Genomic DNA, 23659 nt, shown 5'->3' with positions numbered 1-23659 from the left:
AAGAGATGTAAAACTTTGCTATAGGTTATTTTGACACTTAAAGGTTTGAATGCTGCTCAGTATTAACGAACTCCGTATGGTCCTGACTTTTTAAAGTTGAAATAATTTTGGTACATGAAAGAAGTTTGCCCCCAACCTATTTAAAAAAAAAAAAACTTTGGGTAAATACTCCCTGTCGCTTGTGCTGTTTTGATGCTGCTTGTGCTGTTGAAATTGTCGCTTCTGCTGTTTCACTTTTTGAGTTAATAGAGATATGTGAAAGTTCACCTATGTCCACCATAACATCGTCCAAATTGACCAATAATTATATCATTAGTTTGTAAAGTTTTTGAGCCCATGATTTTTTAGTTGTTTTATTCGATGGAAGAGACGTAATCGAAAAAACGACTTGCACGGATTGTAGGAAACATGCTTTAATTGTTTGTGCGTCATCGGTGCTGCTGATGTGTGATGTACGCCGAACGGTTTTATTTTTTGCTCCCATGTTTTTTGGATTAGTAAACATTTTAGTATGCGGCAATTACAACATTAAAAACATATAAGGTGATTGGATTGTAGCAAAAATTAGATTTTCGTTTCTGCTTAAATGGTGCAGATCTGTGCTGTAAATGTCATCATCTTTGCCCTCATGGTTTTTAGTTATTCACGATTTATTCTCAGTGATGATGTCACCGTGCAACGGCCGGTCGTGCTCTTAAATGAGCAAGGACAGTGCTCGTTCATTCGTGCATCCCTTGTTCTTAACTGTGATAGTGTGGTTTTTCACACTATTTTGATTTTCATAATTCTGAAATAATTGTTATCTGGTGATAACATCAGTTGCAAGCAAATTGTTTTTCTCGGATGCGTTAAAAAAACAAAAAAAAACAATAGACAAACAAACAAAATGCATTTTTTTGTGTTGAAACGATGCCATCATTTGTTTGACGTCGATTTTTGTAATTTTACAAAAAATGATGTAAAAAATGTGACATATATGAAAAATCGTTTAAAAGTAATAACGTCCTTTTTCATATACTGCTCAGCATTCACTAATCCCCCCGTCATGTTTCACTGTCATTGATTAAAACATTTTCTAACATGCGTGGGTAGTAATGCACATTGGCCTAAAGCAGTCGTGATTGTGATTTTAGGATTAATTCAGTTTGAATTGTTGTAGCGTTACTCTCGCCATTATTTAATCACGTGCTCCATTCTAAATGGACGCACAGTGTCGCTGTCTAACAATTTACCGGGATTGTTGCACATCTCCACCCTTTTTCCACTGCTTTGTTAGTTTATGCTGGCTGCGGCTGCGGATTTACGCGGTGTTGGTTAGTCGAGCATTTGTCTCTTTTCAGGTTGAAATTTTCAGCTCTGCTAAAAGGCACTTGGAAGGAATAGCTACTGGGATATTCATTCTCCGTTTTGGATTATATTTTCATCTGAAAGGATGGAACGCAAAGAATGTTTGCGGCTTGGCCTGGTTACCCGCTTTGCCGTCTGTCTCCTTGTGCTTCATCCCATATCTGCCGAGGTCAGTTATTCCATACCAGAGGAAATGAAACCCGGAACTGTGATTGGAAATATCGCCAAAGACCTCGGTCTGGCTGTAAATGCACTATCAGCTCGCAAGGCCCGCTTTAGTGAAGGGAATCAGGACCGATTTTGCGCCATCAATTTGAGAACTGGTGATCTGAATGTTGCCGAGCGGCTTGATAGAGAGAGCCTTTGTGGCGCTAAACCGTCGTGTGTTGTAACCCAGGAGCTTGTGCTCGAGAATCCACTGCAGCTACATCGTATAAATATACACGTTCAAGATATAAATGATAACGCCCCGCAATTTAAAAGGGACATAATCGTGATGGAAATAAGCGAATCCGTAGAAAAGGGCACTCATTTTTTTATTGAGGAAGCTCATGACGCAGATATTGGTCAAAATTCAATTCAAAAGTACATTTTGGAAAAAAATGAATATTTTATTCTCATGGAAAATGGCAACAGAGTGGAACTTGTTTTAGAGAATAAACTTGATCGTGAAAAACAACAACAGATAAACTTGCCTCTGAAAGCAGCGGATGGTGGCTCGCCACAGAGATCAGGGACTGTAATATTCCAAATCAATGTTCTTGATGCTAATGATAATGTCCCTGTATTTAGTCAGGAGGTTTATAAAGTCAGTCTGCCTGAAAATTCCCCTTTAGATACTGTGGTGGTGAAAGTAAGTGCGACAGATGCAGATGATGGGATCAATGGCGATGTTACTTATGATTTTGGACTTGTTTCGCAGTCTGATTTGGTATCATTTTCAATTGACAGTAAAACTGGGGAAATTGTTGTAACAGGCATGACAGACTTTGAGAAAAAAAGTACAATTGAACTGAGGGTTGTAGCTAAAGATGGACTGGGATTAAACTCATATGCAAACGTTCTTATAGATCTTATTGATGTAAATGATCACGCACCTGCAATATATTTAAATTCACTGTCTAATCCAGTATCTGAAAATGTGACACCTGGTACAGAGGTGGGCATCATTAATGTCCAGGACAGAGACTCTGAGCAGAATGGACAGGTGCGCTGCTCCATTCAACAAAATGTCCCTTTCAAGTTAGTTCCTTCTATTAAAAACTATTATTCTTTAGTCACCACAGGACTACTTGACCGTGAACTAGTGTCAGATTACAACATTACAATCAGTGCCACTGACGAGGGCTCTCCTCCTCTGTCCTCCTCCAAAAGTGTTCACTTGTCTGTGGCAGACATAAACGATAACCCACCTGTGTTTGAGGAACAGTCCTACAGTGCATATGTGAGTGAAAATAACAAAGCTGGCTCCACATTATGCTCTGTTAGTGCTCGAGACCCCGACTGGAGACAGAACGGAACCGTAATTTACTCTCTGTTACCTGCTGAGGTGAACGGTGCCCCGGTGTCCTCCTATGTGTCTGTTAATGGAGACACGGGGGTGATCCACGCCGTCAGGTCTTTAGATTACGAACACTTGAGGAGTTTTCAAGTGCATGTGATGGCCAGAGACAACGGTTCTCCTCCGCTGAGCAGCAACGTGAGCGTCAGTGTTTACATATCAGACGTGAATGACAACTCTCCTCAGATACTGTACCCCGCCCCGGAGGGCAACTCCTTCATGACCGAGCTGGTCCCCAAAGCTGCACACGGAGGCTCTGTTGTGTCCAAAGTGATAGCGGTGGACGCCGACTCTGGACAGAACGCCTGGCTGTCCTATCATATTGTCAAGTCCACAGATCCGGGACTTTTCACCATTGGTCTCCACAGTGGAGAGATCAGGACCCAGCGGGACATTTCGGAGTCTGACAGCATGAAACAGAACCTGATTGTGGCCGTGAAAGATAACGGACAGCCCCCGCTCTCTGCCACCTGCTCCATGTATTTACTGATTTCGGATAACTTGGCTGAGGTGCCAGAACTGAAGGACATTTCTTATGATGATAAGAATTCCAAAGTGACCTCTTACTTGATCATCGCCCTGGTGTCCGTGTCCACCTTCTTCCTGACCTTCATCATCATCGTCCTGGGTGTGAGGTTTTGTCGCAGGAGAAAGCCCAGACTGTTGTTTGATGGAGCAGTTGCCATCCCCAGCGCGTATCTCCCTCCTAATTACGCAGATGTTGACGGCACAGGAACATTACGCAGCACCTACAACTATGACGCCTACTTGACAACGGGTTCGAGAACCAGTGACTTTAAGTTTGTGTCTTCTTACAATGACAACACGTTTCCTGCTGACCAGACACTGAGGAAAAGCCCAAGTGACTTTGCAGAGGTTTTCGACCAGCTGCATGACTCGCCAGAGGTAGGGGCCACTTTTTCATTTTTTTGCAACATTTTAACATCCATCAGCCATTAGAATAGTATTCTCATTTTGTTGTGCTCCATCTCACAAATCAATTTGATGCTCACTATTCAGTGCAGTGTGATGCATATACTTTAATTCTCAATGTGTCTTATCTTTAATTACCAATGGGCATGCAGGGTATTTCATTTTTTTTTTTAATCATTGATGATTTATTATACTAATGTTTCCCACTCAAACAGCTCGAAATAGTTGTATAAGTCTAATAACAAATCAAATAAAATTAAATCAGTTTACCGTTTTTGTGTTCATTATTATATATCATTTGTTTTATCTTCTATATAGTATTTTGGGGTTGGGCTGCAGAGCGACAAAGCTTGCCTTGAAACACAAATCGACAAGAATTTCATTCCATTTGTGACTCTTTTCTTGCACCTGCACAAGATCATATTGTTCTGATTTAATTTTTCAGTCAGTGAGTATATTTTTTAACTTAGTGTGTTTGGGAGTAGGTCTTAGTGGTCCCAACAAAACTTCTACAATTCCCAAGACTTGCTCATGTTAAATGTTTCATGAAAATTGCACATTTAGTGGCATTTGTTGACCAAGCCAGGTCCCGTCAACAGAAACACTGTCCATGGTGCTGATTTAGGTTGCCGCTATTTATCTGCTACCAATAACATGGAAAATCGTTTCACATTAAGGAAATTAGTACCGTATACAGCTGTTTACAATATGCTTACATGAGTGTGCAATCTTCAAAGTAGACTCACGATGTCGCTCTATACTCATAGATATGAAGCTGTGGGATTTATATATATATATTATTTTTTTTACCTCACACGAAGCAGGCGTGATTCAACCATTACGAAACAGACCAGCTATTGTTTCGGGAGGTTAATGCATTTCTTTTAAGGAGTGTGCTTTTCCCCTATAGCTACTAAACAATTTTAATAGTGCTTATTTAATTTAGTGAAAAATGGATCGCAGAGCTCAACTACTTATTATCTTTTTTTACGGCTTTATTCTTTGCGCCGACACCGCCATTGCAGAGCTCAGCTATTCTGTTCCGGAGGAGATGAGACCCGGATCCATTGTTGGGAATATTGCCAAGGACCTCGGACTAGAAGGACGGGCATTGATCTCTCGTAAGGCCCGTATTGATGCTGTTATTGAGGATGTGCGCTACTGCGACATTGACGTCAAAACGGGTAATTTTGTGATCCGGGAGAGGATCGACAGAGAAGAGCTGTGCGGAGAGACCTTGACTTGTATGCTTAAATATGAACTGGTGTTAGAAAGCCCGCTGGAACTGCATCGCATCACGGTACTTGTTTTGGATGTGAATGACAATTCCCCCGTTTTTCCAAAGGAGGAAATAAAGCTGGACATACGGGAATCGGCTTACAAAGGAACTCGATATCGTGTGAATGAAGCAGATGACGCCGACATTGGGCAAAATTCTGTTAAACAATATTCCTTACAAAACAATGCACATTTCGTTTTATCGGTGAAAGAAAATTCTGATGGATCAAAGAATCTTGAATTGGTGTTAGACAAAGAGCTTGACCGTGAAACACAACATGATTTAAGTGTGGTGCTCAGTGCCAGTGATGGAGGCACTCCAGAAAGATCAGGAACAGCCCTTGTGCACATCACTGTGCTTGATGCAAATGATAACACCCCAGTATTCAGCCATGATGTTTACAAAGCCACTCTGCCTGAAAACGCAGCGCTGGGAACTGTTGTTGTCACAGTGAGTGCAACGGACGCAGACGATGGCGTCAATGCTGAAATTACTTATGATTTTAGTCGCATTGCGGAAAAGGCTAAAAAAGCATTCTTGATTGATAGTAAAACTGGTGAGATTAAAGTAACAGGGTCACTTGACTTTGAGAGTAATTCCAAATATGAAATGCGGGTGGATGCTAAAGATGGTTATGGTCTTTCATCACATTGTAAAGTAGTGATTGACATCACTGATATGAATGACAACACCCCATTTATACAACTGAAATCTGTGTCTAATCCAGTGCCAGAAAACGTGCCGCCTGGTACTGAGGTGGGCATCATTAATGTGCAGGACAGAGACTCTGAGCAGAATGGACAGGTCCGCTGCTCCATTCAACAAAATGCCCCTTTCAAGTTAGTTCCTTCTATTAAAAACTATTATTCTCTGGTGACTACTGGACTTCTAGACCGTGAACTTGTATCAAATTACAATATTACGATTAGTGCCATTGACGAGGGCTCTCCTCCTTTGTCCTCCTCGAAAAGTGTTCACTTGTCTGTAGCAGACATCAACGACAACCCACCTGTGTTTGAGGAACAGTCCTACAGTGCATATGTGAGTGAAAATAACAAAGCTGGATCCACTTTATGTTCTGTTAGTGCTCGAGACCCCGACTGGAGACAGAACGGCACCGTGATTTACTCTCTGTTACCTGCTGAGGTGAATGGTGCTCCAGTGTCCTCCTATGTGTCTGTTAACGGAGACACGGGGGCAATCCACGCCGTCAGGTCGTTTGATTACGAACACTTGAGGAGTTTTCAAGTCCACGTGATGGCCAGAGACAACGGTTCTCCTCCGCTGAGCAGCAACGTGAGCGTCAGTGTGTACGTGTCGGACGTGAATGACAACTCTCCTCAGATACTGTACCCCGCCCCGGAGGGCAACTCCTTCATGACCGAGCTGGTCCCCAAAGCTGCACAAGGAGGCTCTGTGGTGTCCAAAGTGATAGCGGTGGACGCCGACTCTGGACAGAACGCCTGGCTGTCCTATCATATTGTCAAGTCCACAGATCCGGGACTTTTCACCATTGGTCTCCACAGTGGAGAGATCAAGACCCAGCGGGACATTTTGGAGTCTGACAGCATGAAACAGAACCTGATTGTGGCCGTGAAAGATAACGGACAGCCTCCTCTCTCTGCCACCTGCTCCATGTATTTACTGATTTCGGATAACTTGGCTGAAGTGCCAGAACTGAAAGACATTTCTTATGATGACAAGAATTCCAAAGTGACCTCTTACCTGATCATCGCCCTGGTGTCCGTGTCCACCTTCTTCCTGACCTTCATCATCATCGTCCTGGGTGTGAGGTTTTGTCGCAGGAGAAAGCCCAGACTATTGTTTGACGGAGCAGTTGCCATCCCCAGCGCGTATCTCCCTCCTAATTACGCAGATGTTGACGGCACAGGAACTTTACGCAGCACCTACAACTATGACGCGTACTTGACAACGGGTTCGAGAACCAGCGACTTTAAATTTGTGTCTTCTTACAATGATAACACACTGCCTGCTGACCAGACTCTGAGGAAAAGCCCAAGTGACTTTGTTGATGAACTTCAGGATTCGTTCGATCCCCTCGAGGTAGGCAGCTTTTCACGTTTTTACGACCCATTTTCTCACTTTTGCCGAATTTGTGATAGTGTCAATTCCATCTGATGATTTTTAAGTGTTTTGGGTTTATTCCTATGATAGGTGCTTTTAATCTCAAAATACTGTATCATGCTTCGGTCTGTGTTGTACAATGAAACAGGGATAAATACACTTTGTTAATTGAGAAGTGGATTGTTGGACAATTGTCAAGGCTGGGTTTTATTTACAGCATGTGCCTCATCCATAAACATTTGGGATAAAACAATATAATCTCAACCGAAGAAAAGTGGTGTTTGCTTTTTGTATCTTATTGCATTTTTTTAACATGTGTTTGGAACTTTTTCCACGAATGGATAATACTTAGGTTAATTTAAGTTGGTGAAAGAGGCTAGAAAACTTCTTATCACTTCATATAGTTTTTTTTATGAAAGTGAACACAATCCTCTTTATATACAAAGTTTTTAAACAAAGTAAAAAAAAAATCCATACTAAATAATTTCAATAAATGGATCTCACAGGATTTCGACTGCTTGAATCTGGGCTCTGTTCGTCCTGTGTGGAATTTGCATGTTCAGAGGGTGCTTGAAGTATGTCCTCCAATTAATACGAACACATGTGTTGTGAGTGGGGTTATTGTTGTTGTTGTTGTTTTTTTGAAGTGCACACTGTAAATATGCTAAATTGAGCTGAATTTCTTTACAATGTTCCCTGTGATTGACTGGCAAACAGTCCAGGTAAAACCACAGTATATGCATTTACGACAATTCTTGCTATAACGTTCCTAAATCAGGCCGCCTGTTTCAAATAGCACTGCCTCCTTCCCTGTCCATGGTGCTGAATTCAGTCTCGCTTTTTTTCCCTTCACTGAACCTCTTGATTTTCTCCGGTTTATGTCTTGTAGTTTAGAAAATCAACGATATTACGACGATATTTTAGTAGTTTAGCCTACTTTAAGTGAACTTTGACTTGAAAATATGCCTCATTTTATTCACGTAAGCCTGCAAGACTTATCTTTATATATATAGGCTTAGGCAAACAGTTTATCCTTATGTGATGATAATTATTCTGGAATATTTGTTGTTATGACCAACAACTGGATGTTATGTTGCTGACTGCCCTCTAGAGGTCAGTATGTACACATGAACAAAAGCTGCTCAGTTTCCCACCCATTCGCGTCGACAGGCAAACCATATTTTAATTTTGCAGAGCTCTAGTTTAATGTCTGACTGTGACTGCTGTGTCGGAAGCTACCAAGGAACGATCATATTGACATTATTATTCATTTCTTGTCACACTGGAAGTGTTTCTCACTAATATTTTCAGTGGAATGGAGAACAAAAGATTCGAGCCGTTTGGCCTCATTTTTCTTTTCTTTTTCCTGCGCACCATTAATGGTGACCTGAGCTATTCTATCCCCGAAGAGATGAAACGAGGAGCTGTAATCGGGAATGTCGCCAAGGATTTGGGACTAAATTTGGGCCAGTTGTCTGCTCGTAAAGCACGCATTGATCCAGAGGATAACAACGTACAGCACTGCGGTATCAACCTCAACACGGGTGACTTGATTGTTCAGGAAAGGATTGACAGAGAGGGGCTTTGTGGCAAAAAGGCGTCGTGTGTTTTAAAACAAGAGCTTGTACTAGAAAGTCCATTAGAGCTACACCGTATTAACATACGTGTTCAAGATATCAATGATAATTCACCACAATTTAATGAAGATTCGCTAAAATTAGAAATTCACGAATCAGCAGTTAAGGGTGCTCGTTTTCTGCTTGGAGAAGCACACGACGGAGACATTGGAGAAAATAATGTTCAAAGCTACACTTTGCAAGAGAATGATCATTTCAAGTTAAATGTAAAAACTAAACCTGGTGGACGAAAATACAGTGAATTACTCTTAGACAAAGATTTAGATCGAGAAGATAAAAATGACATTAGGCTCTTGCTGACTGCACATGATGGCGGCTCTCCTCAGAGATCAGGAACTGTAGTCATACACGTCACTGTACTGGATGCTAATGACAACGAACCAGTGTTTAGTGAGACCGTATATAAAGCCAATATTCCAGAAAACTCTCCTCAAAATACATTAGTGATTATAGTGAGTGCAAATGATGTAGACGAAGGATTAAATAGTGAAATCACGTATGCATTTGACCATGTTTCTGATGACAGTGTCAACGTATTTACTTTACACCCCAAAACTGGAGAAGTGCGAGTGGCTGGTGTTGTTGATTATGAAAAGGTGTCATCTTATGAAATGCAAATAAGCGCTAAAGATGGTCTTGGGCTAGTGTCGTATTCAACATTAAATATTGAACTTACTGATGTGAATGATAACGCTCCTGTGATCAATTTAAAGTCTTTGTCTAATCCAATACCTGAGAATGTGTCACCTGGTACAGAGGTGGGCATCATTAATGTGCAGGACAGAGACTCTGAGCACAACGGACAGGTCCGCTGCTCCATTCAACAAAATGTCCCTTTTAAACTAGTTCCTTCTATTAAAAATTATTATTCTTTAGTGACCACAGGACAGCTGGACCGTGAACTAGTGTCAGATTACAACATTACAATCAGTGCCACTGACGAGGGCTCTCCTCCTCTCTCCTCCTCCAAAAGTGTTCAACTGTCTGTGGCAGACATCAACGACAACCCACCTGTGTTTGAGGAACAGTCCTACAGCGCATATGTGGGTGAAAATAACAAAGCTGGCTCCACTTTATGTTCTGTTAGTGCTCAAGACCCCGACTGGAGACAGAACGGCACAGTGATTTACTCCCTGTTACCCGCTGAGGTGAACGGTGCCCCAGTGTCCTCCTACGTGTCTGTTAACGGAGACACGGGGGTGATCCACGCCGTCAGGTCGTTTGATTACGAACACTTGAGGAGTTTTCAAGTCCACGTGATGGCCAGAGACAACGGTTCTCCTCCGCTGAGCAGCAACGTGAGTGTCAGTGTGTACGTATCAGACGTGAACGACAACTCTCCTCAGATACTGTATCCCGCCCCGGAGGGCAACTCCTTCATGACCGAGCTGGTCCCCAAAGCTGCACAAGGAGGCTCTGTTGTGTCCAAAGTGATAGCGGTGGACGCCGACTCTGGACAGAACGCCTGGCTGTCCTATCATATTGTCAAATCCACAGATCCGGGACTTTTCACCATTGGTCTCCACAGTGGAGAGATCAGGACCCAGCGGGACATTTTAGAGTCTGACAGCATGAAACAGAACCTGATTGTGGCCGTGAAAGATAACGGACAGCCCCCACTCTCTGCCACCTGCTCCATGTATTTACTGATTTCGGATAACTTGGCTGAGGTGCCAGAACTGAAGGACATTTCTTATGATGACAAGAATTCCAAAGTGACCTCTTACCTGATCATCGCCCTGGTGTCCGTGTCCACCTTCTTCCTGACCTTCATCATTATCGTCCTGGGTGTGAGGTTTTGTCGCAGGAGAAAGCCCAGACTGTTGTTTGATGGAGCAGTTGCCATCCCCAGCGCGTATCTCCCTCCTAATTACGCAGATGTTGACGGCACAGGAACTTTACGCAGCACTTACAACTATGACGCCTACTTAACAACGGGTTCAAGAACCAGCGACTTTAAATTTGTTTCTTCTTACAATGACAACACGCTGCCTGCTGACCAGACTCTGAGGAAAAGTCCAAGTGACTTTGTTGATGACCTTCACGATCCTTTCGACCCCTTGGAGGTAGGCCTATGCTATCTTTTAAATATTGAAGTTATTTCAGAATATTACATCGTGACTCAGTGTGAGAGTTTCTTTATTATGGCTTTCTGACAACTATCCATAACTCCTTTCACAAATTTTAGTCCATCATAATAAACGTTTTTCCGTTTTAATAAAAAAAAAATCCATATTTTCTAACATGGAAAATAAATTAGTAAAAAAGCCAAGCAGATTTTGGGTTGATTTTGGGCTTTTATTTACTGGAAAAATTCATCTGATTACTAATTTAGCGTGTTCAATCTTTCGAGTCGAAAAAGACTTTCCTAAATGTCGGTTGGGTAGAACAAAATGCTTGTCAAGCATACTGCAGCGCACATTAATTAATTAAGTGAGAAAACATATTCATGACTATAAATATTTGTTCAATTGATCTTGACGGATTTGTGCATTTTGAGGAAACAATTAATCTGGGATCGGCTATTTAAATATAATCCAAAATTGTGTGTTTTTCCCCCCACGTCAGTGAATTTTTAAAGGGCGTATTTTATTACTAGGATTTCAATTGTTGTTTTACATCTGAAAATATATATTTTTTCCTTGTGATATTAAAAAACATTTCAAAATAATGTGCAATTACTGTTCTAAATTACATGACAGTTAAAAAAAATCATTGAATTTTAAATCAAAGAAGCCGTGTATTTTGCTTGCTTCACTTCCTGTAATAATTATAATAATAATAATAATACAAACTTACCAAATCCCGATGCATTTATAGTGTATGTTGTATGTATTTATAGTATCACGTTAAGCATGTATATAATAATAATAATAATAATAATAATAATAATAATAATAATAATAATAATAATAATAATAATAACAAGTTTACATTTGGTCATTTGCCATTGTCACAGTTTACTGCATGTGTCAAGAACAAAGTAGTTTAATAACTTCTTGATCCGATTTTAAAAGTGGCGTGTCTCCCAGCAACAAAAAAAACTATATGTAATATTCAAAACGTACCTCCTAGTGGCGCTGTCCACCATGAATGATCTGAAGCTGCAGACTGTCCAAGCAACATTTCCTTATTACTTGATCACTATTCGACGGATATGGTGGAGGCGCAAATTGGATCATCCTCCGTGTGTTACCATTAGAGGACGTATATTTTTCTCGCTGGTTATTTTTTTTTTTTTTAAGGAAAGTGTGGCTATTCAGCATCGTTTTTTATCCGGCAAAATGAAGTCATTCTCATTGTTGGACCTGACAGCGTTGTTGTCCTGGTTTCTTTTTACGCCGCAAAGTGTGTGCGGGGATGTGGCCTATTCTATTCCCGAGGAGATGAAGCGCGGATCTATTGTTGGAAATCTAGCAAAAGATATCGGAATTGAGGTGGGCAAGCTGTTGACTCGACGGGCTCGGATTGATGGAGATGGCAACAGCAAACGGTATTTCGACATGAATTTGAACACTGGAGATATTATTGTTGCAGACAGGATTGACCGAGAGGGGCTTTGTGCCAAAAAACCGTCCTGCATTTTGAAACAGGAGCTCGTTTTGGAAGAGCCTTTGGAATTGCATCGTATCAATATTCACGTTCATGACATTAATGATAACTCACCTCAGTTTAAAAAGAATATAATTAATTTGGAGATAAGTGAATCTGCAGTTAAAGGGAGTCGCTACCGTTTAGATGAGGCCCACGACGCAGATGTGGGGCAGAACGCTATACAGAGCTATGCAATCGAAACAAATCAACACTTTAAATTAAATGTTGTTGCAAAAAGTGCTGGAGGGAAGTATGGTGAGTTAGTAATAGAAAATGAGCTTGACAGAGAGCAAGAAAAGGAGCTAACACTTGTGCTTATTGCAACAGACGGTGGCACACCTCAGAGATCAGGCACTGTAGTTTTACATGTCACCGTGCTGGATGCGAATGATAACGCCCCAGTGTTCAGCCAAGCAATTTATAAAGTCAATCTGCCTGAAAATTCTCCCCTTGATACGGTTGTGATTAATGTAAGTGCAACTGATGCTGATGAGGGAGCCAATAGCGAACTAACATACGAATTTGATCACATCTCTGATGAAACTAATAGTGTGTTTGCTCTTGACAAAGACACTGGTGCAGTTAGTGTGTGTGGATCCATAGATTATGAGGATGTGCCGTCTTATGAAATGCAAATTACAGCTAAAGATGGCTTGGGGTTGGTGGCATCATGTACACTAATAATTGACGTCACTGATGTCAATGACAATGCTCCGATAATGTTTGTTAAGTCATTGAAAAATCCCATTCCAGAAAACACTCCGACTGGTACTGAGGTGGGCATCATTAATGTGCAGGACAGAGATTCTGAGCAGAACGGACAAGTCCGTTGTTCCATTCAACAAAGTGTCCCCTTTAAACTAATTCCTTCTATCAAGAATTATTATTCTTTGGTGACCACAGGACAACTGGACCGTGAACTAGTATCAGATTACAACATTACACTCAGTGCCACTGACGAGGGCTCTCCTCCTCTGTCCTCCTCCAAAAGTGTTCACTTGTCTGTGGCAGACATCAATGACAACCCACCTGTGTTTGAGGAACAATCCTACAGTGCATATGTGAGTGAAAATAACAAAGCCGGCTCCACTTTATGCTCTGTGAGCGCTCGAGACCCCGACTGGAGACAGAACGGCACAGTGATTTACTCCCTGTTACCCGCTGAGGTGAACGGTGCCCCAGTGTCCTCCTATGTGTCTGTTAACGGAGACACTGGGGTGATCCACGCTGTCAGGTCTTTAGATTACGAACACTTGAGGAGTTTTCAAGTCCATGTGATGGCCAGAGACAACGGTTCTCCTCCACTGAGCAGCAACGTGAGCGTCAGTGTGTACTTATCGGACGTGAACGACAACTCTCCTCAGATACTGTACCCCGCCCCAGAGGGTAACTCCTTCATGACCGAGCTGGTCCCCAAAGCTGCACACGGAGGCTCTGTGGTGTCCAAAGTGATAGCGGTGGACGCTGACTCTGGACAGAACGCCTGGCTGTCCTATCATATTGTCAAGTCCACAGATCCGGGACTTTTCACCATTGGTCTCCACAGTGGAGAGATCAGGACCCAGCGGGACATTTTAGAGTCTGACAGCATGAAACAGAACCTGATTGTGGCCGTGAAAGATAACGGACAGCCCCCTCTCTCTGCCACCTGCTCCATGTATTTACTGATTTCGGATAACTTGGCTGAGGTGCCAGAACTGAAGGACATTTCTTATGACGACAAGAATTCCAAAGTGACTTCTTACCTGATCATCGCCCTGGTGTCCGTGTCCACCTTCTTCCTGACCTTCATCATCATCGTCCTGGGTGTGAGATTTTGTCGTAGGAGAAAGCCCAGACTGTTGTTTGATGGAGCAGTTGCCATCCCCAGCGCGTATCTCCCTCCTAATTACGCAGATGTTGACGGCACAGGAACTTTACGCAGCACCTACAACTATGACGCCTACTTGACAACAGGTTCCAGAACAAGCGACTTTAAGTTTGTGTCTTCTTACAATGACAACACGCTGCCTGCTGATCAGACTCTCAGGAAAAGCCCAAGTGATTTTGTCGAGGACCTTCACGATTCATTTGACCCCCTGGAGGTAGGCACCCAAAATATTTAAATGTCTTAATACTATAATATTTCATTTTGACAAGTATAATGATCACAACAAAAATAAATTGTTTAATTTACATCCTGAAAGCAATTTTTCACGGTTGTCTTTATAATGACCAAAATCACTCAAGTACCATCTGTGGCATTATTTCCAAAACAATACTTTAGTCATTTTCTTTTCTCTTAGTCACATGATGCACCTCAAGTGGTGCCAGGCATTCGAACAAACAAGAAAGAAAGAAAAAAAGGTGGTCTAATATTTTTTTCTTGGCTGTATGTCAACATTTCTGTAGCCACTCCCTTCGGGAGACCAATCATATTTTTTCACCCTAACTTGACCACCCATCTATGGTTTTCAACTGGAAACTGTAGTTCTGATAAACCTCTTTGTAGAAGTCCATGCCAACTTCATTAACTGAGGAAGCCATTCAATGACCATTGACCTTGCTTTTTTGGTGATAAAGGTCAATGTGTAGTTCTCTCTCTCTGTAAACTATCTGCTAAATTTAATACTAAATACGTTTATTCAGCTGCAAGACAGCCATTCCTGAACAGAAAGTATGTTTTTTAAAAAAAAATGGATAGAGGAGTGAACAGGTGGCCAATTTCAGCACATCTACAATGTGGCCTAACTATCTAACAACTGGCACATTTTTTTCTATTTGCTCCCAATTAAATAAAAAATATCTCAGATTTACTTGTTTAGCATTTACTTAAGTTGTTTCTTACATGATCTCTGATGGGGTATCTGGTACAATGGTTTTAAATGTGGATTATTTTTCGTCAGATTATCATACGAGGTACATCGGAGAAGGTTTGTTTAATTCACACCTCTGACCTTGGTGCTGAATTTTGTAATGCTGTTCATGAGATTTATTTTCAGTCACTTTTCCCATTTCTTGATTTTCTGTCATTATTCTCTACATAATTATGTAACAATGAGACACCTGTTTTATATAAAAATCTAAAACAACAATTTGAGAATATTAATCTGAGAACTATTTTGAGTGGACAACACATTTGTTGACACATACCCTTCCCTTTAAAATAGTTTTTCATTTATTGTACAATAATTCAAAGTTCAATCACAATGTTATCTTCCACAAACTTTTTTAAACCAAAAATTAAGACATTCTTTTAATGTTAATTTCCATTCTACTCTCTTTAATGTTTATTTAATAAGAATGTTGGTGCCTTCCTCGTTCACTCTTACTTGACTTACTATATTGTCTCTCATAGAATTGTTTAGTGATGGGAACGGTAGCAATGCAAGCATTTATTAAAAGTTAATAATTCCATTTAAAGTAAAATAACCCGCTATATTAGTATAAAAAAAGAGGACAGCAATACATTACAATCGCAGTATTTTAACTGGACACATGGTGTCACCACAGACCAGCAGGATTCATAATGTTAGGAGTGTGTTGCACGCCACACATAACTGGACTCCGGTGTTCACCACAGCGTTAAAAACAAAAGACAAAGGACAAAGACGACTCTGACTGAGTGAGCTTCTGATTCTTTTGCAGTATTTTGCGTTTCTACCAGAGAATGGCGCACACACGGCGCATCAACCGCAACTGGAGCGTTGCCTTTTTCTTTGTTCTAATCGGATATGCACACGGAGATCTCAGCTATTCTGTTCAAGAGGAGCTGAAACGCGGATCTGTTATTGGAAATATCGCTAAGGATCTAGGTTTGGAGGTGAAGAAATTGTCTGCTCGTAAGGCTCGTGTTGATATGGAAAATGGCAACAAACAATATTGCTTAATAAACCTCCGGACGGGGGATTTAATAGTTGCTGACAGAATCGACAGAGAGGAGCACTGCGGGGAAAAGCCTTCGTGTGTTCTTAAATTCGAACTGCTGCTGGAAAATCCTTTGGAATTGCACCGGTTGTCTTTGCAAATTCAGGATGTGAATGATAATTCCCCCATTTTCTCTAAAGATTCTGTGAAGCTGGAAATAAGTGAATCTGCTGTCAAAGGAGCCAAATATCGCATTAATGCAGCTCATGATGCGGATATAGGCACAAATGCCGTTCAAAGTTACATTTTGCAAGAAAATTCAAATTTTGTGTTTCACATTCAAACATCAAACGCTGGTAGTAAAGATGGTGAGCTGATTTTAGATAAGGAATTAGACAGAGAAGAGCAGCGGGAAATTACATTATTATTAACGGCAGTGGATGGTGGTTCTCCTCAGAGGTCTGGTACTGTAGTCATTCATGTCATTGTACTTGATGCTAATGACAACGCCCCAGTTTTTACTCAAGCTGTTTATAAAACATCTGTAAGGGAAGATGCAGCCATTAAAACCCCAGTTATCACTGTTAGTGCATCAGATGCAGATGAAGGGATTAATGGAGAGGTTACATATGAGTTCAGCCGCCTTTCTGATAAAGCAAAAAATATGTTCTCCCTCAATCAGAAAACGGGAGAAATTGTTGTGGTAGGTGAGTTAGATTATGAAGACGGATCAAAACATGAAGTTTTTGTTGAAGCCAAAGACGGTTATGGCCTTTCTTCAAAGGCAGAAGTAATTATTGATATAATTGATGTAAACGACAATGCCCCTGTGATCAATTTAAAGTCATTATCTAACCCAATATCAGAGAATGTGTCACCTGGTACTGAGGTGGCCATCATTAATGTGCAGGACAGAGACTCTGAGGAGAATGGAAAGGTCCGCTGCTCCATTCAACCAAGTGTCCCCTTCAAGTTAGTTCCTTCTATTAAAAACTATTATTCTGTGGTGACCACTGGACAACTTGACCGTGAATTAGTGTCTGATTACAACATTACAATCAGTGCCACCGACGAGGGCTCTCCTTCTCTGTCCTCCTCCAAAAGTGTTCACTTGTCTGTGGGAGACATCAATGACAACCCACCTGTGTTTGAGGAACAGTCCTACAGCGCATATGTGAGTGAAAATAACAAAGCTGGCTCCACTTTATGCTCTGTTAGTGCTCGAGACCCTGACTGGAGACAGAATGGAACAGTGATTTACTCTCTGTTACCTGCTGAGGTGAACAGTGCCCCGGTATCCTCCTTTGTGTCTGTTAACGGAGACACGGGAGTGATCCACGCCGTCAGGTCGTTTGATTATGAACACTTGAGGAGTTTTCAAGTCCACGTGATGGCCAGAGACAACGGTTCTCCTCCGCTGAGCAGCAACGTGAGCGTCAGTGTGTACGTATCAGACGTGAATGACAACTCTCCTCAGATACTTTACCCCGCCCCGGAGGGCAACTCCTTCATGACCGAGCTGGTCCCCAAAGCTGCACACGGAGGTTCTGTGGTGTCCAAAGTGATAGCGGTGGACGCCGACTCTGGACAGAACGCCTGGCTGTCCTATCATATTGTCAAGTCCACAGATCCGGGACTTTTCACCATTGGTCTCCACAGTGGAGAGATCAGGACCCAGCGGGACATTTCGGAGTCTGACAGCATGAAACAGAACCTGATTGTGGCCGTGAAAGATAACGGACAGCCCCCTCTCTCTGCCACCTGCTCCATGTATTTACTGATTTCGGATAACTTGGCTGAGGTGCCAGAACTGAAGGACATTTCTCATGACGACAAGAATTCCAAAGTGACCTCTTACCTGATCATCGCCCTGGTGTCCGTGTCCACCTTCTTCCTGACCTTCATCATCATCGTCCTGGGTGTGAGGTTTTGTCGCAGGAGAAAGCCCAGACTGTTGTTTGATGGAGCAGTTGCCATCCCCAGCGCGTATCTCCCTCCTAATTACGCAGATGTTGACGGCACAGGAACTTTACGCAGTACCTACAATTATGACGCCTACTTGACAACGGGTTCCAGAACCAGCGACTTTAAGTTTGTTTCCTCTTACAATGACAACACGTTGCCTGCTAACCAGACTCTCAGGAAAAGCCCGAGTGACTTCGTTGATGAGCTTCACGATTCATTTGACCCCCTGGAGGTAGGCACCTTATGGCAGATTTGAATGCCATTATTTTTGCATATGTCAACTTTTATACTGTAGCTATTTGCTGCTTTGCTTCAGTAGACCATTTTTTACAGTAACATGATCACACATCTTTGCATATTCTTTTTCACTTTGAAAGTGTCGCGTTGATAACCTCTTTGTAGAAGTCCAGTCAACTTAATTAACTGAGTAATTGTTGACCTTTAGTTCTATCAGCGTGTTTGTAATTTTACTGCTTATTTTGTGGCTTAACGCTGTAAGAGTTGTCAAGCTTGTTTTCCATTTATCAGTTTAAACTTGTTTTGAGATTGTGGTTGAGGTGTTTTTGTTTTTGTGAGGAAGGTCAATATAGATGTTTGTCCGCAAACTGTCTGCTAAATTGAATGTGATTGTGAGATAAGTTTTGTGAGCTAATATTGGTTGCATCTTTCTCATGAACAGAAATAGGGAGTGTGGTAGTATATACAAATGGATGGATTGGTGAATGGATGAACAATTTTAGCAAATGTAGCTTGAATGTTCAACAACTAGCAGCATTTTGTCTCCTTTGCATCTGTTCACGCAAACAAACAATGCAGATGTAGTTGTTTACAATATTTACTTGTTTTTTCCTTTATCGCTTTTAGAGAACGATGGCCTACTGATCATGCTTTATTTTCTATACAGTTTTATAAAGGACATATAGACGAGAAAGTGATGATTATTTCACACCTCTGTCCTTGGTGCTGAATATTGCTCTACTTCTTGGGATTTATTTTCTGTCAACTCTCATTTTATCTCATTTTACTTTTGTTATAAGTTTTGCAAAGTGGCTATATAACACTGTGAAATTTGTCTTAATTAAAAAAAAAACATATTTTAAACATTAATCTAAATGTTACTTTGCTTAATACACCCAATCGGTTGACACACATTTTATTTTTATTTTTTTAAATAGCTTGAAGTACAAATGATTGAATTTCAGTTGGTGAGGGATTCAGTATGCTAGCTATGTTGGCTTGGCTATTTTTCCCCCTTTCTTACTGTGGAAAATTTTAACTTTTTTGTTTCCAAAAAGTTCCACTCAATGAAACGAGTACCCCTTATAGGAAAAAAATGGAGTGTGAATGTTGATTACCCTATATGTTTTTGAATTATTGTACAAACCTTTATAAACATTAGTTCATCTAATATTAATTTTTGGAACAAACTAATGGGCATTATTAATGTTTTTAGGTGTTTTTCTCAAAGGAAAAATGAGGCGCTCTCTTGAGGAGGCCATTCTCTGTCAGGTGTTTTTTACAAAGACTGTATGTGTGTCTTTGTCGTTCACACTTTTTTTATGCTTCACATGCAATTAAATGTGATTCCTAATACTTTATTGTTTACAGTGAGAGGAAAAATAGCACGTCTAACAGCGATGGTTAAAACAGATTATCTCCATAGTGCAGAGTAAACTGACTCACCGTGAAAAAGTCAAATTAATAGGCTTCCAGTATAGTACATTACAAACGCAGTATTTTAACTGGACACATGGTGTCACCATAGACCAGCAGAGAATTCATAATGTTTGGTGTGTGTTGCACGCACATATAACTGGACTCCAGTGTTCTTCAAAGCGTTAAAACAGAAGACAAAGGACAAAGACGAGTCTGACCAAATGAGCTTCTGATTTTTTTGCAGTATTTTGCGTTTCTATCAGAGAATGGCGCGCACATGGCAAATCGTGTACAACTGGAGCATTGCCTTTTTCTTTGTACTGCTTGGATACGCACACGGAGATCTCAGCTATTCTGTTCAAGAGGAGCTGAAACGCGGATTTGTCATTGGAAATATCGCTAAGGATCTAGGTTTGGAGGTGAAGAAATTATCTGTTCGCAAGGCTCGTGTTGATATGGAAAATAGCAACAAACAATATTGCGGAATAAACCTCCTGACAGGGGATTTTATGGTTGCCGACAGAATCGACAGAGAGGAGCACTGCGGGGAAAAGCCTTCGTGTGTTCTTAAATTCGAATTGCTGCTGGAAAATCCTTTGGAAATGCACCGGTTATCTTTGCAAATTCAGGATGTGAATGATAATTCCCCCATTTTCTCAAAAGATTTTGTAAAGCTTGAAATAAGTGAATCTGCCGACAAAGGAGCCAAATATCGTATTAATGCAGCCCATGATGCGGATATAGGAACGAATTCTGTTCAAAGCTACATTTTGCAAGAAAATTCAAATTTTGTGTTTCGCATTCAAACGACAAATGAAGGCAGCAAATACGGTGAGCTGATTTTAAACAAGGAATTAGACAGAGAAGAGCAGCAGGAAATGAAATTATTATTAACGGCAGTGGATGGTGGTTCTCCTCAGAGATCTGGTACTGTAGTCATTCATGTCATTGTGCTTGATGCTAATGACAACGCCCCAGTTTTTACTCAGGCTGTTTATAGAACATCTGTGAAGGAAGATGCAGCCATTAAAAGCCCAGTTATCACTGTTAGTGCATCAGATGCAGATGATGGAATTAATGGAGAGGTTACATATGAGTTCAGCAGGCTCTCTGATAAAGCAAAAAATATGTTCTCTCTGAATCAGAAAACGGGAGAAATTGTTGTGGTAGGTGAGATCGATTATGAAGATGCATCAATCCATGAAGTGTTGGTTGAAGCCAAAGACGGTTATGGTCTGTCCTCTGAGGCAAAATTAATTATTAATATAATTGATGTAAATGACAATGCCCCTATGATCAATTTAAAGTCATTATCTAATCCAGTAGCAGAAAATGTGTCACCTGGTACTGAGGTGGGCATCATTAATGTGCAGGACAGAGACTCTGAGCAGAATGGACAAGTCCGCTGCTCCATCCAACACAATGTCCCCTTTAAACTAGTCCCTTCTATCAAGAATTATTATTCTTTGGTGACCACAGGACAACTGGACCGTGAACTTGTATCAGATTACAACATTACAATTAGTGCCATTGACGACGGTTCTCCTCCTCTGTCCTCCTTGAAAAGTGTTCACTTGTCTGTAGCAGACATCAACGACAACCCACCTGTGTTTGAGGAACAGTCCTACAGCGCATATGTGAGTGAAAATAACAAAGCTGGCTCTACTTTATGTTCTGTTAGTGCTCGAGACCCAGACTGGAGACAAAACGGCACTGTGATTTATTCTCTGTTACCCGCTGAGGTGAACAGTGCCCCGGTATCCTCCTATGTGTCTGTTAACGGAGACACCGGGGCGATCCACGCCGTCAGGTCGTTTGATTACGAACACTTGAGGAGTTTTCAAGTCCATGTGATGGCCAGAGACAACGGTTCTCCTCCGCTGAGCAGCAACGTAAGCGTCAGTGTGTACATATCGGACGTGAATGACAACTCTCCTCAGATACTGTACCCCGCCCCGCAGGGCAACTCCTTCATGACTGAGCTCGTCCCCAAAGCTGCACACGGAGGCTCTGTGGTGTCCAAAGTGATAGCGGTGGACTCCGACTCTGGACAGAACGCCTGGCTGTCCTATCATATTGTCAAGTCCACAGATCCGGGACTTTTCACCATTGGTATCCACAGTGGAGAGATCAGGACCCAGCGGGACATTTTAGAGTCTGACAGCATGAAACAGAACCTGATTGTGGCCGTGAAAGATAACGGACAGCCCCCTCTCTCTGCCACCTGCTCCATGTATTTACTGATTTCGGATAACTTGGCTGAGGTGCCAGAACTGAAGGACATTTCTCATGACGACAAGAATTCCAAAGTGACCTCTTACCTGATCATTGCCCTGGTGTCTGTGTCTACCTTCTTCCTGACCTTCATCATCATCGTCCTGGGTGTGAGGTTTTGTCGCAGGAGAAAGCCCAGACTGTTGTTTGATGGAGCAGTTGCCATCCCCAGTGCGTATCTCCCTCCTAATTACGCAGATGTTGACGGCACAGGAACTTTACGCAGTACCTACAATTATGACGCCTACTTGACAACGGGTTCAAGAACCAGCGACTTTAAGTTTGTTTCCTCTTACAATGACAACACGTTGCCTGCTAACCAGACTCTCAGGAAAAGCCCAAGTGACTTCGTTGATGAGCTTCACGATTCATTTGACCCCCTGGAGGTAGGCACCTTATGGCAGATTTGAATGCCATTATTTTTGCATTTGTCAACTTTTATAGCTACTTGCTGCTTTGCTTTAGTAGACCATTTTTTACAGTAACATGATCACACATCTTTGCATATTCTTTTTCACTTTGAAAGTGTCGCGTTGATAATCTCCTTGTAGAAGTCCAGTCAACTTTACTAACTGAGTAATTGTTGACCTTTAGTTCTGTCAGCATGTTTGTAATTTTACTGCTTAGTTTGTGCCTTAACGCTGTAAGAGTTGTCAAGCTTGTTTTCCATTTATCAGTTTAAACTTGTTTCGAGATTGTGGTTGAGGTGTTTTTGTTTTTGTGAGGAAGGTCATTAAAGATGGTTGTCCGCAAACTGTCTGCTAAATTGAATGTGAATGTGAGATAAGTTTTGTGAGCTAATATTGGTTGCATCTTTCTCATGAACAGAAATAGGGAGTGTGGTACTATATACAAATGGTTGGATTGGTGAATGGATGAACAATTTTAGCAAATGTAGCTTAAATGTTCAACAACTAGCAGCATTTTGTCTCCTTTGCATCTATTCAGGCAAACAAACAATGCAGATGTAGTTGTTTACAATATTTACTCCAGTCATTTGTTCCTTTATCTCTTTTAGAGAACGATGGCCAACTGATCATGCTTTATTTTCTTTACAGTTTTATAAAGGACATATAGACGAGAAAGTGATGATTATTTCACACCTCTGGCCTTGGTGCTGAATATATATCCATTTCTTGGGATTTATTTTCTGTCAACTCTCATTTTATCTCATTTTACTTTTGTTATAAGTTTAGCCAAGCGACTATATAACACTGTGAAATTTGTCTTAATAAAAAAAAAAACTTTTAAACATTAATCTAAATGTTACTTTGCTTAATACACCCAATCGGTTGACACACATTTTTTTTTTAAATAGATTGAAGTCGAAATGATTGAATTTCAGTTGGTAAGGGATTCAGTACGCAAGCTATGTTGACTTGGCTTTTTCTTTTTCCTTTCTTACTGCGGAAAATTTTAAACTAAAATCCGAAAAACTAAAATTTGTTGTTTCCAAAAAGTTCCACTAGTGCCCCTTATAGG

The 23659-nt window shown here is 41.2% G+C and overlaps 3 protein-coding genes across 9 annotated transcripts in view; all 3 read left to right on the top strand.

Annotated features, from left to right (window-relative positions):
• Positions 1-23659, top strand: part of LOC144058703 (protocadherin gamma-C5-like) — a 252513-nt gene that overhangs the window by 10776 nt on the left and 218078 nt on the right. Inside the window, exon 1 of one of the 7 annotated variants that reach the window (XM_077577110.1) lies at positions 4694-7184. The exons of 4 other annotated variants lie outside the window; for them this stretch is intronic. In XM_077577110.1, the coding sequence (XP_077433236.1) occupies positions 4794-7184 (2391 nt within the window). In that variant the 5' untranslated portion in view covers positions 4694-4793. Of the gene's footprint in view, positions 1-4693; positions 7185-8408; positions 10909-23659 lie in introns of those variants that run through there. 2 more of the 7 variants (XM_077577130.1, XM_077577117.1) reach the window with 2 other exon arrangements.
• Positions 15958-19214, top strand: LOC144059476 (protocadherin beta-15-like). Its single transcript, XM_077578597.1, has 2 exons — positions 15958-18479; positions 19152-19214. The coding sequence occupies exons 1-2, from the start codon at positions 16086-16088 to the stop codon at positions 19212-19214; spliced, it is 2457 nt and encodes an 818-aa protein (XP_077434723.1). The 5' UTR covers positions 15958-16085.
• LOC144058713 (protocadherin beta-15-like) lies at positions 20112-23394 on the top strand. Its single transcript, XM_077577174.1, has 2 exons — positions 20112-22563; positions 23236-23394. The coding sequence occupies exons 1-2, from the start codon at positions 20170-20172 to the stop codon at positions 23296-23298; spliced, it is 2457 nt and encodes an 818-aa protein (XP_077433300.1). The 5' UTR covers positions 20112-20169; the 3' UTR covers positions 23299-23394.

This window comes from Vanacampus margaritifer, chromosome 10 (genome assembly GCF_051991255.1).
Source record: "Vanacampus margaritifer isolate UIUO_Vmar chromosome 10, RoL_Vmar_1.0, whole genome shotgun sequence".
NCBI classification, from domain to species: Eukaryota; Metazoa; Chordata; class Actinopteri; order Syngnathiformes; family Syngnathidae; genus Vanacampus; species Vanacampus margaritifer.
The sequence above is the reverse complement of the archived record's forward strand: the minus strand, read 5'-3'. Positions and strand labels throughout refer to the sequence as shown.

Coding starts and splice junctions, on each gene's coding strand:
- LOC144059476 (XM_077578597.1), top strand. CDS start 16,086: ATGGCGCACACACGGCGCATCAACCGCAACTGGAGCGTTGCCTTTTTC. Junction 18,480..19,151: donor ATTCATTTGACCCCCTGGAG/GTAGGCACCTTA, acceptor TTTTCTATACAG/TTTTATAAAGGACATATAGA.
- LOC144058713 (XM_077577174.1), top strand. CDS start 20,170: ATGGCGCGCACATGGCAAATCGTGTACAACTGGAGCATTGCCTTTTTC. Junction 22,564..23,235: donor ATTCATTTGACCCCCTGGAG/GTAGGCACCTTA, acceptor TTTTCTTTACAG/TTTTATAAAGGACATATAGA.